Source organism: Elgaria multicarinata, chromosome 11 (assembly GCF_023053635.1).
Source record: "Elgaria multicarinata webbii isolate HBS135686 ecotype San Diego chromosome 11, rElgMul1.1.pri, whole genome shotgun sequence".
Classification (NCBI taxonomy): Eukaryota; Metazoa; Chordata; class Lepidosauria; order Squamata; family Anguidae; genus Elgaria; species Elgaria multicarinata.
This window is the reverse complement of record NC_086181.1, coordinates 34,880,365-34,893,320: the sequence shown is the minus strand read 5'-3', so window position 1 is coordinate 34,893,320 and position 12,956 is coordinate 34,880,365. Positions and strand designations below refer to the sequence as shown.

Below are 12,956 nucleotides of genomic sequence, written 5' to 3'. Positions count from 1 at the left end.
GCGCCTTGAACTTGGCTCCATAGGTTCAGAGGAGGGCAGCGAGGATGATCAGCGGTCTGGAAACAAAGCCATATGAGGAGAGACATCAGGAAAAACTTCCTGACTGCTAGAGCAGTATGACAATGGAACCAATTGCCTAGGGAGGTTGTGGGCTCTCCCACACAAGACGCCTTCAAGATGCAGCTGGACAGCCATCTGTCAGGGATGCTTTAAGGTGGATTCTCTACTATTCTGTGATTCTCTGGTTTCGCCAACTGCTGCAAGTCTTCCCAAACTGGTGTAATATGTCCCTGGTAGCCTGACCCAGTCAGCAGCCTAGCATTTTGCACTAGCTGCATCTTCTGGGCCAGCCTCAAAGGTAGCACCATGTAAAGCATATTGGAATAATCCAGTCTTAAGGTTGCCAGCGCATGGATCATCTGTAGCTGGCAAACCAACTGAAGTTGGAAGAAGGCACTCCTTGCTATGAAGAGACCTGGACTGGGCAGGGGGGCCTGTTGGCATGGGCCTACGATTTTGAGGGGGCCAGTCCGAGTCCCCCTGGTAGAGGCAAAGATGTCTTATGTACATCTTGAATAAAAGTGCTTGCCATTACCTTTTTATAAATCATTCTAGTTCATATGTATTTAGAACTGATTAAAAATACTTAATGAGCAGTTTGTAATGGGGCCTACATTTCCCATCTGGCTCGGGCTTACTACCAGCTTTGCCCGGCCCTGGAAGAGACTGCTTGTGCCTCCACAGTCAGTGATGGATCTAGGAGCGCTACGCATCTGCTCCTTCAGAGGGAATGCAACCCCAGATTAATTAGGTTGTAGGCAGCACTAACATTCCAGGGAAATGTGGTACAGCAGGTACAGTTTCGAAAGGTGTAACACCTCTGTAAGTAGGGACGGTTTAAACATAATATGGCACCCAACCCCAATGGAAGTGGTACTGTCCTTTGTAGCACCTCATCCAAGAGCATGCGCAGGCCACGTTTCAGAGAGTTCTATGGCAGCAGTAGCTGCTGGTCTTTTTACGGCGCCACTATGTGTTAATTGGTTGCGTTGACTGGCCTACTGGAGAACTATTTCAGTCAAAGGTGAGTTGCAAGATCGCAGTGATAACGAAGCATCAAGAACGTTGGACCAAACAGCCGCTGACGTCATGGTCATGGAGATCAGTTGGCTGGCAAAGATTTTGACATTCCACAGAAAATAAGTAATAAGCACAGACTTCATAACAGCCATTTGCTGTAAACATGGTACACCCATAGAAAGAATTGAGCTGGCAAACGAGTGGAATGCTACTTAGTCCAAAGTGATGCTAAGTGTTTTTCTTAGGAGATAGAGAGAAAGAAAACGGATAACACTTCTCCTTCAGACATCTTAAGGACAACACTTTTGACTAAATAGCTTTCCACTCTTTTGCCTGCTCAGTTCGTTCTATGGCTGTACCATGTTTATAGCAAATGGCTGTTATGAAGTCCATAGATTACTTATTCTCTCTCTCTCTCTCTCTCTCTCTCTCTCTCTCTCTCTCTCTCTCTCTCTCTCTCTCTCTCTCATATCTTCCTCTTTTTCTATTTACTGCTGAAGGAACATGTTTGAAGTTCAGCTCAAGTGCTATAAAGGGCAGTTTGATCCCAAAGGGACCCATGAATAAAACTTGCAAATTATTTGGCTAGAACAAGTAGACATATCAGATTTGTATTTTCCTTCTAATGAGTTGCCTATACTAGGGGGTACTTCCAGATGAGTTTTTATCATGCCCTCGACCTGCCTCATTTGTGGAATTTTATGGGTGGGTGGGGATCTACACTACTGCTTTAAAGCGCTTTATAACAGTTTTGACAACTGTTGGGGCCCAGGACACACTGCATATACAGGTTTCAAAATGTTTTCAAAGTGCTTTAAAGCGCTTTAAAAGCAGTAGTGTAGATCCCCCCAGGTGTGTTTCCAGAGTCAGCATCGCCCACTCGTATCCCCACCCCACCCCTGTGTTACCCCACAACTTCTTCCCTCTTTTCTCTTGCTGTGGAAAAGCTGTTGCCTTCTGATTGGTACGGAACCCTCCATCTGCGGGCAGTGAAGGGGCTGAGCCACAGACTGGCACCTCAGCCCCATACATTTGGATTCAAGCAGAAAAGTGTCCAAGGTGAAGGTCATGGCTGACCCAGCTATAGAGGCAAATGAGCCAACCGCTTGGGTCGTCAAAATTCAAAGGCTATCCAGACAGCCGTTTCCTGTGCTTTAAGATTTAACATTTTTCTTTTAAAGAATGAAAACCGGGAAAGTGGAGGTTGTAAACAGTTGGTAATGGTGCTTAGGAATCCGTGGGTAGAACGAAGTCATTATTAACTCATGTAGAGCACAAGAATCTAACAACTGAGTTACTGAAATTAAGCTAATTGCGTCCCAATCAATTCCTGCTTGATATAATGTGCTATTGTTCCCCTGCTCCGTAAAATGCTAGGATGCAAAGTGTGTGTACGAGATGGCACAGTTTCTACTGAAAACCCATTGTTAAACGGCGGTGATCCATAGATGATTCCATACCGCCGCCACCCATCTTTTGATGGGGGTGGAAAATGGTGTTCTGACGGTCTGCTTTCTTTGGGGTGACTCTTGAGACAACACCACAGAGTTTGAGTTGCATTTGGATTGCAACAGAATGATGTGTTTGGATATTTGAGTTAATAAAAATTGGTGTGGGAAACAGGTTCTGGCTTTCAAAGGGAGAGTGTTTGTTCTTTCACAGCCCTTGCCACAATCTGAGATTGTGCTTGTAACAAAAAGATCTAGCTTAATTTCTGTTACACAGTAATTTCTGTTACACTGCATGCTTCTCCTCCGTCGCTGGAAGGCATTAGGTGGAGATATTTCTGGACTTGGCAGTCAAAGAACGATGACGATACAGTGCCTTGCATAAGTATTCACGCCCCCTCCGATTTGCCCATATTTTGTTGGGTTACAACCTGGAATTAAAATGGCATCAATTGGCATGTTTACCATTTGATTTAGACCACATACTTTCACACTTAGAAGGTGCAAAATATTTTTGATTGTGGCACAAACGTTAAGTAAGTTATTGTGGTTGAGTTATTGTGGCGCTGTGTAATAGTTAGGATGCTAATAGTAAACTCAGCGGTATCTGGTCTATATTCCTAGAGCATTTTGAATCTGGATTTATTTCCCCCCTTGCCTCATATCAGGGTATCTGTTGTGGCTTACCACACTTTTACTTCCTGTTCCCCTAACCTTTTCTTTCTCTTCTTTCTCAACTTCTGTTTGCTAGTCATGGAATTGAGGCAAGGAGGATTCCAAGAAAGATAAGTACAAGGTACTTCTATAGGTTTAGGTTTTCTTCTTCTTCAAAACCATTATATATTATATAAATAAAACAAAGTGAAGATTATTATTATTTTCATCTACCCAAGAACGTCCTTTTCTCTCTCCCTCCCTCCACGTTTGGTATAACATTTATCCTGAGTGATGTAGAGTTCTGATAACTAAGGAATTTGTTTATACAGTATCTTCCAGTGCAATCTATACAAGTCTACACCGGACAAGTCCAGTTGATTTTAATGGGGATTTTTCTGTGAGTGCATGTTTGCAGCCTCGGTGACCATTTTAGGTGGTCCTAATAAAAGCATTGCTACGGTTTACTTTGGTAGGGTGACCATATGAAAAGGAGGACAGGGCTCCTGTATCTTTAACAGTTGTATTGAAAAGTGAATTTCAGCAGGGGTCATTTGTATATATGGAGAACCTGGTGGAATTCCCTCTTCATCACAGCAGTTAAAGCTGCAGATGCCCTGCCCTCTTTTAAATCTGGTCACAGTATAGCTGCAGTATAGCTCCTGCACCTTTAACTGTGGTGATGAAGAGGGAATTTCACCAGGTTCTCCATATGTACAAATGACACCTGCTGGAATTCCCTTTTCTATGCAACTGTTAAAGATACAGGAGCCCTGTCCTCCTTTTCATATGGCCATCCTAACTTTGAAGATTTTTTCTCCTTTTTTGGAGATATGATAGCCATCATCCTATACCTATCAGAAATAACCGGTCACATAGTTGGCTGAGGAGAAATAGTTCTAATTCTGAAGAGTTCAAGAAGGACACTTTTAATCGTTGTTGTGAAGATTTCTTCTGGAGCAGGTGTGCCAACGGCCAGATTCTATTTTAGGGAAGCGCTCGGAGGCTGCATTCCAGTGGTGGGCGTGTTTAAGGGCAAAATGGGTGGGGCCAAACATACCAGCATTATTTAGTGTGAAGCTCGTAATGCCCATAACTGAGCAGTAGGAGAGGTGTTTCAGCCTTTCAGAAAGGGTGAAAAAGCTACACAAAACGTGGAGGGGGAGCCTTAAGATGTAATGGACCCTGTTCAGAAGACATGCTGCTAAGCCATGGTGGTTAAACATTTTGAGCTAAATATTATGGCTTAGTGTGTCGTGTGGACCATGCCTAACTATGATGGCTGTGTATTCACCGTTTGAACACGCTCACTAACCATTTGCTGCAAAAGGGTTAGCGGCCTAACCATGGCTGAACAGGCCCATGATCTACTCAGCCTTAAGATGTAATGGTCTACTCAGGAGTAAAAACAACCCCAAACACAGACTGTTTGCAGTCTGACAACCCTTTAACAATGGGTACATATAGGAATTGGACAATATGCCAACATGCAATAGCAAACGCATTATTGCATTCACAAGCGTTAATAATCTAAAAGATCAATTGGGATCTAGTGACCGCTGCCAGACTTCGTAAAACTCTGCAAGAATGGCCAAAATAGGGCCCTGACAGATTGGTTCTTCCCTATGGAAAATGTAGTTGTTGCAGTTTTATAAATTTTAAATCAAACCTTTGCAAATCCTGCAGACCATAACCAACATGAGTTTTACCACATACAGCCCTAATCAAATTATATATATGTTGTATCCCTGCCAAAAAATAAGTGGATGGGAGTCCACAATGCATTCTGCGTGGGGGTGCCTTGGAAGAGTATTTGGACTCTTCAACTGGTCTAAAATGCAGCTGTGTTTCCCATGGGAAATGTAGCTTGCCACAAGGAAATGTAGCTTGCCACAACAGGCTCTCCCAACCTGTTCCAGCTTTTATTGGCAACCGATTTATTTTCTTTACCAGGCTTCTAGGCTGCTCTTTAGGAAACTCCCTTGGAGCACCTTACAATACACAATAAAATCACAATTAAAACAATAAATCATAAAATCCCAAATTAAAGCACAACCTGGCATAACACTGCTTTAAAATAAGATGCCAGCATAAACCTACAGTGCTCCCTACTGACGCTGAAACAAATGCATCTCATTTATTTATTGCATTTATATCCTGGCTTTTCCCCTTCCTTATGGAATCCAAGGTGGCATACATAATCCTCCTCTCCATTTTTATCCTCACAACAACAACCCTGTGAGGTAGGTTGGGCTGAGTGTCTGTGACTGGCTCAAAGTCACCCAGTGAGCTTCTATGGCTGAGTGGGGACTAGAACCCGGATCTCCCAACTCCCAGCCTGACACTCTAGCCGCTACACCACACTAGCTCTCCTATTGCTTCCCTGTTTATGCCTGTCTCCTCTTCCTGTGTTGTCTCATGTTGAATTTTAGATTGTAAGCTCCTCCAGGCAGGGAACTGTATTCTGTAAAGCACCATACACGCGGAAGGTGTATATCTATAATTATAGGGGGTGTGGGGGGTGTCTGTCTGTCTACTATAGATCCAGCACCATGAAACCTAGGCAGGTACACTACTGCTTTAAAACAGTTTATAATGGTTTTGACAACTGTTGGGATCCATGACACACTCCATATACAGTTTTCAAACCATTTTCAAAATGTTATATGCTGCTTGGTGTAGCTCTGGCTCTAGACACCTCAGCATGCATACTAAAGGGACCCTAGGGGTGTGCACCTCAGGGTTATTTTATTTTTAAAATGCATCAATTTATTTAAGTCTCTTCATGCGTTTCAAACCTGCAGGACCATCTTCAGTCACTAGATGACAAACTTCCCAACCTGCACAAAACTTTGCAACAGGGACAGTTTGGAGCTGGGTGGGAGCAAGTCTGAGAGAAGAAGTTATATGGCTGCTTCCTCCCCCTGCTGAGGGGCAGCCCTCCTTAGGGGAATGGAGTGAACAGACCTCTCCCTCGGGAGGCTGTAGGGGCCCACCGTGGCAGGGGTGGTGCGTAGGGTTGCCAATGGGCATGGCTTCACCCACACAGGGTGGGCACAATGTCTCCAACTCTGACAGCTGCATAAATTTGCTTGAAGGCTGTTGCTGATCTCACCTGCAAGGGAGGGCATGTCTAGACGGACTGTTACCCCGGGGATCGTCCCTGTGCATCCACATGACGCGCAGGGGATCCCGGGAGCAAGGAGGGATGATCCCTCCCTTTCCACGGGATATCGCCCTACCCTTTAATCCCGACTTTTCCCGCAGTCTCGGGATGAGTGGCCGGCTGTCCTGAATTTGGCCCAGCTCCTCGCGAGTAACCGCTAGGAGCAGGGCGCAGAGCTCCTCAGGAGCTCTGTGCCCATCAGGGTGGGGTGGGGGGAGTGGGAGGGTGGTTTTTTAAAAAGAAAAACACTCACTTTTGCGATGGAAGTCTCCTGGGCTAGTTTTCAATTAAAAAAAACAAAATGGCGGACGCGATGTCCTCTTCCTCCTGGGACGTCGCGCGCCATGTGTAGACTGAGGGGGAGAATCTCGCGACCATCATATCGTGAGATCATCCCCTTCCACCCCCCTCGTCTAGCCATGCCCGGAATCTCACCTGCAAGGGAATTCAGAGGACAGGGCCCTACAACATAAGAAGACACCTGAGACCAGTTTTGATATTTGTCGAACTAGTTTAGATCTATGCTCTGTGCCCTCCTGAGTGTCAGTGCATGGGCACATGGGATACAGTCTTCTCAGTAGTGGCCCCACCACTGTGGAATCCTCTCTGATGGAGGAGCAGCCTGAGATTCCACTTGATTCCGTCACTGATCATCTTCACAGACACAGTAAACCTTTTGCTATATTTCAGGTGGCCTTTGGGGAAAACACTGGCGGGCTGATTTTACTGTGGATGTGTTCTGTTATTTTTTATTTTATTTTTTTATGATTGCTTTAAGATGTTTTTTTTCCTGGTACACGCTACACTTCATATGTTTTATCATTGTTGGATGCCTTGGATGGGAGCCATGGGAATAAAGTTGACTTTAATTAGATCTGTGGGGAAAGATTTTGAGGAATCTCCAAAAATAAATCGGTGAATCCCAAAGTTCCCCTGTTAGTGAAATGTTTCTCTCTATCTCTTTGTGCATGTGAAAGAAAGTGGTTGGGGAGGAGCAGGATTAATACCTGACCGGCTCTGTGTGAGCACAGTTTACGGACACAATCATGATGTAATCTTTCACATGAAAGGAAATGAGCGGTAATCTCATATTTCCTTCTCGTTTCCTTCCAGCCACCATATATGAGGGGCTCAGTAACTGATTACAATCGCAGTCACAAAGCTGCTCTTACTGCATATGGTAGATCAGAAGAAGATTCAGGTCTGCGGGGAGCTCGCTGCTGAATGAGTGAGCAGCCTCTTTTATCAGCTTTTGGTATAAAAGGGTTTCCTTCCAGTATTTGCGTCCTTTGAGGATTCACAGGTAGGGTCTTTAAACAACTTTCGATTTAGGTTTGTTGCTTACACTGCAGATGCTGCCTTCAGAGTGTTTGTGAACTGCAGATGCTTGAGAAAAATGTTTGCATTTTAATGGTAGATACTTTTTGTGCATTGACGGGCTCTTATTAAAACCAACAACTCCATCTTTAGATGAAATATACAGGGTCCTTGGTAGTTGGAAAATAGAGCTTGTATAAAAATGGTCTAATTTCTCTCTAAGAAAGCAGGAGGTCATTTTTGATGCTATACAAAGTTTGTTTGTTTTTTTTAAAAAAAAGGACAATGGAAGCCAAATTAGGTAACTTTACCTAGTAGTGGGAGGGAAAGAACCCTCAGAGAATTAAATCCCAGCTTCAGGTGATATGAGAGCATTTTCCTCCAGTGTAGGATCCCACTGTTGAATGGCTAAATTTAGTAACTGCTGGATTTATTATTTTCAGAAATGCGGGATCAACCGTTTTTGTATTTCTTCTTCCCAGCAACCTTTGGGAGAGCCCCAGGTGCAACCTGAAACTGTCATTTTACCTGGTAGAGTCTCATTTGAATGTCTGCAGCCTCCCCCCACTATCCATTTTAAGGTTGTAACCAAATGCAGACTCCGTGGTTTGAATATCGGCCACTTTTTTCCCCTCCTCTCCCCCAGTTTTCACTTTGCTGACTATCTTGCCTGATGAAGAGTTCTGCAGAACTCGAAAGCTTGTACAGCATTTTGTGAACTTTGATTTGGCCTAATAAAGGTATTGCGGATTTTGGGTATTTTCTTTTGGAATGTTCCTTTGAGCCAACAATATAGCTTCCGTTATTGTTATATCAATTGGGAGCAGGAAGTCTTTGCAGATCTACAACAAATTACCTAGAATTAGTAGCTCCCAATTTACCTTCAGGCTATCCCTGCTGTAGATTCCCCTGACAACAGAAACTCACTGGGGATTACTTAACCATAATTACATTTTATTGGCCTTACATAATTCCTATTATTAGCCTGGCTCCCCTATTTTCATTGCTCAGCATCTGAGACATAAAATGCCTGTGTTTGTGTCTGTCTGTGTGAAGGAATGTGTGTGTGTGTATTGGCCTAGGGTAACACTTCTTACTTTAAAATAAGCAGTTGTTTCTCTGAAACATATTTTTATTTTAACCATTTAAGATCCTTGCATGCTCCCTCTCTCCCCTGCTGGTGGGAAGCCAGTGGTGGGTTTTTTTTCGTTTGTTTGTTTATTTTGGACAAAGAAGCACTGGAGACTTGTGAGGTTTTGTAATACTTGGGTTTTATTTATAACGATAGAAGTGGCGCATAAGTGGAGGAAGGAAGATGTACTCCAACTAGTTAGCGGATCCATGATACCCGACGTTAGATCCTCAGCTAGAGAGACACCCTGCCTCACAAGATGCTATTTGCAGTTCTACAGCACTGTCCTAAAATTGCTCAACGCTGACACACCCTGGCAACATTCCTGAGAAATCTCTTTGTCCAACGCCAGCCTATCATTAGGCAGAGTGAAGCCGCCACCTCAGACCTCAGATTTTTGGTGTCAAGAAATAGTTATCAGATGCTTAGCTGACTAATTTGTTATTGCATTTTTCCTGCCAGGGAGAGGGAGAGGTGGTTGTGAGATTTTCTATCTCAGGTGCCAAAATACTTTGGATGGCTTCAGACACTGCACCTTGACTTGTGCAATTTGCTGCCCTGCCTCAGGCAGCAGCGTTTCTTGGGTTGCAATTTCCCTAGTTAGCAACCAGGAATGTCTTTTTGTCCAATCCCAGAGTCCAGTGCGGGTTGGTGGCTCTGATGTCAGTGGGGCAGTGAATCTGCTCCAGGGGTGAAGGACCTTGGATAGCTCCTTGAAAGTTCTGACTGGTTCTGATTAAGCATATCAAGATACAGAGGCCCCATACCATGAAAAATAAAGAGAATCATAGAATCATAGAATAGCAGAGTTGGAAGGGGCCTACAAGGCCATCGAGTCCAACCCACTGCTCAATGCAGGAATCCACCCTAAAGCGTCCCTGACAGATGGTTGTCCAGCTGCTTAAAGTCCAGTCCTAAATGCTACGTTGCCACGCTTCCTCTATGTAAGGCAGCCCTGCTGTAAGTCACACCACACTTCCCAACATATTTACGCTAAAGTGATTTCATCTTAGTTATCTTACATCTTAGCTATGTCCAATCTATCTCCCCTCAGAATATGAGTCCCTAAACCATGGCTTACTTGGCTTGTTCTTAAAACTAGCACTGGTTCTAACTAAAACCTGGAGTGGATTTGTCATCCCACTGACATTGGAGCCACCAGCCTTCACAGAGTCTGTTCAGCCTTCTCTTTTTAAGCTGTATCCATAGCGATAGATTTATTCTGAGGTATTGCAAACCCCCGGCAATATTTATACAGAGTTTGGATGTCATTTCTACAGGGTCGGAGCTTTTGAAAATGCCTTTTATTTCTGCATCTTTTGACTTGTCTGATTAACTACCTATTTATACTTCAGGTCGCCATTTAGAGAGTGTGTTGATGTTATTCTCCCACCCTATGTTTCTCTGGGTGTGGGTGTGTGTGATTACTCAGCAGTAAGACACATATTTGGCTGATTCGCTTGTTCTACACACGGAATAGTGAGATATGGAAGCAATTATACAGAGCATACATTCTTGGCATGCACGCCAAAGGCCAACGCATGCTTTATAAAGAGGGTGACTCAGTAACCTCTCTGGTGATGTTGCTATACATTGTTATGAGGTCATTTTAAAATACCAGCAAATGAAATGTTCTTAAAATACACTATGTTGTGTGTGTGTGTGTGTGTGTGTTTTTAGCAACCTAGTTAAATCTACCCATGAGGAAGCCTTTAAACATTGTGACTCACCTCCTCACCACCACACTGCTTCTATGCATGTGCACATAACTGAAATCTTGTAATTGTAGATGGGGCGAAACAGCACACTTTCACTGGTGGCAACAATGGCTTTTCTTGCACCTCTGTAGGGCTTGATTCCATTAGAAACCCGCCTTCTCCCGTATCACCTTTCTTCTCGCAAATTAAAGTGTGGATATGGGTGTTGAGCGCACCTTTTATCATTTTGACGCTTACTTATCTGCTGGAAGCAGGCTTGAAAAGAGAATCGGAGGGCAAGGGCAATCCCTATGCAGTCTTATCGCAAATCAGCCAGTAATTTGTGATAAGATTGTGAGCAGCTTAATCTGGCTACCCAGGGAGGATTTGGGCTGAGCTAATTTAAATCTCTGTCTCCCACATTCAAAACAAGCCCTTCTATCAGCTGTGTACGGTGTTGTCTCAATCCAGCCCCCTCCGTCCCTGGATAGCATACCGGAATCCATCCCTAGATAGAATACAGGAATTTGAGGTTCAAAAACTCCCACTCACTTCTGGAGTGCCGTCCATCTCTTGGTGGTATTCTGCCTGTTACGTAGCTATTAAAAGCACAGGAGCTCTGCTGGGAAAATGAACAGAGAAGACTACTTGACATTCATGGAGGTTTTTTTTTAAATATATATATATATAAACATCTTCATTTTCTTGCCCTTACCTCTTTTTCCGTTTTTCTGTCCATCGATGCCCCTTCACGCTCTCTTTTACTCTTCTCCGTAAACCTACGGTTGACCATTCCGTCTTGCTTTCCTATAGCGTTAGAACTCTTTCCCTCCTGGCTCCTCTTTTGCATGGTGTATTCGCATTCCCCCCGCCCACCTAGTCCTCTCCAGATGTGTTGGACTACAACTCACATCTTCCCCAGTCAGCGGCTCATAACTCTTCACACAGATTGGTCACCTTGCTGCCATTTCAACAGATTTCAGTGGCCATTTGGAAGGCTGTTTGGTCACTTGGATATGGTGCCTAAAGACTACTATGTAAGCCAGCCTCTCAAAACCTGGCGGTTATGCTGGCCAGGCATGATGGGAGTTGTAGTTCAACGTATCTGGAGAACACCAGGTTGGGGAAGACTTGAGTCCTTATATTACCATCCGGGAATCTTGGTTTCCAGCTTCAGTTCACTTGCCTCTTCCAAAAGTCTCCACTTCTTTCTCCCCCATCCTAACAACATCTTCTCTGGATCCTCCCCACCTAGGGCAAATGGAGTCGAAAAGCAGAAACCAGATCTACGTAGTGACCGGCGGCTGTGGTTTTCTGGGGAAATGTCTGGTCCAGATGCTCCTGGAGAAGGAGCCTAGCCTTGCAGAAGTGCGTGTCTTCGACTTTCACCTGGATGAGAGCATGCAGCAGCTGGACAGAGGTGAGAGGTTTACACACCCGCATTGCGCTTTCCTGTGTCGTGCAGGGATTCCCTGGCCAGGTGTTTATGCATATCAAATTTCTGTGGGTCTTGCATTGCATGAGCAAATGCATTTGAGACTCGCCCAAATCCTCCTGAAAGATCCTGTGCCTGCATCGACAACTGGCCAGGAGGGCCCAGTGGAGAGGGAAATGATGGGGTCTCCGATATGACACTGAACTCCCATCTTCTGTAGCACCCCTAAACGCTGACTATTCCCAAATGCCAGAGCACCTCCCAGTTCCACTATTCCTGTTTTATATGCCATAATGCCACAGTGGCATGGGTATTATAGGGCACCAATGGGGAGGGACATCAGTGGCTGCTGGTTTCCCCTTGTGATACATTTGTATGCTTCATTTCTACTGTTTCTCGTCAGTGAGATGAACCCATGAGATGATAGCGCATTGGAGGTAAAGCCTGGTAGCCAGACTCTTGAATGGAAAACTGTGTCCCCCAAATTGCTGGTTCTGGTCATCCCGTGTTGAGGAGAAATACTACCTTCTTTTACAAGTTCCAGTGTTGCTCTTTGAATTCTAAAACAGATTAAATGTTAAGCCTAGGTTTTATAAACAGAAAACTAAATATATTTTTCCATTGGTCTTGGCAACATGCGTGTGTTCAGTACGTGCCAGTCCGAGCAATCCTGATTTGTGTTACTTTTTTTTAGATGAAACCCCAGTTATTAAAAGATACATGCTAGAAGACCCGGGGTGTGTGTCTCCTTTTAGTCTTCCATTTGTTTTTAATTTCCCCCTCCCACTGCTTTCAATGGAAAGGAAACTAATAGACCCAATTCCTTTTAAAAACAACAGCAGTGCTTTTTAAAGGATACCTGTGCCTCGCACTCTGAAGGTTCACATTTTTAAAAAACACAGCCGGTTACATTTTTCTCTTCATGTCGAAAGCCAGAACGTCTCTTCCAAGATTCGGTAATGAATGGTTGGAGCGTGGGTATTTCCTTTGCAGCTAGAAGGCTGAGAAATGCACATTGGCAGCCAAG

General features: G+C 44.3%; 1 protein-coding gene across 2 annotated transcripts in view; it reads left to right on the top strand.

The window, feature by feature from the left end:
- The window catches only part of HSD3B7 (hydroxy-delta-5-steroid dehydrogenase, 3 beta- and steroid delta-isomerase 7), a 59,119-nt gene that overhangs the window by 18,115 nt on the left and 28,048 nt on the right, over positions 1-12,956 (top strand). Inside the window, exons 1-2 of one of the 2 annotated variants that reach the window (XM_063137729.1) lie at positions 7,560-7,651; positions 11,750-11,914. In XM_063137729.1, the coding sequence (XP_062993799.1) occupies positions 11,755-11,914 (160 nt within the window). In that variant the 5' untranslated portion in view covers positions 7,560-7,651; positions 11,750-11,754. Of the gene's footprint in view, positions 1-7,559; positions 7,652-11,749; positions 11,915-12,956 lie in introns of those variants that run through there. The other variant, XM_063137730.1, reaches the window with a different exon arrangement.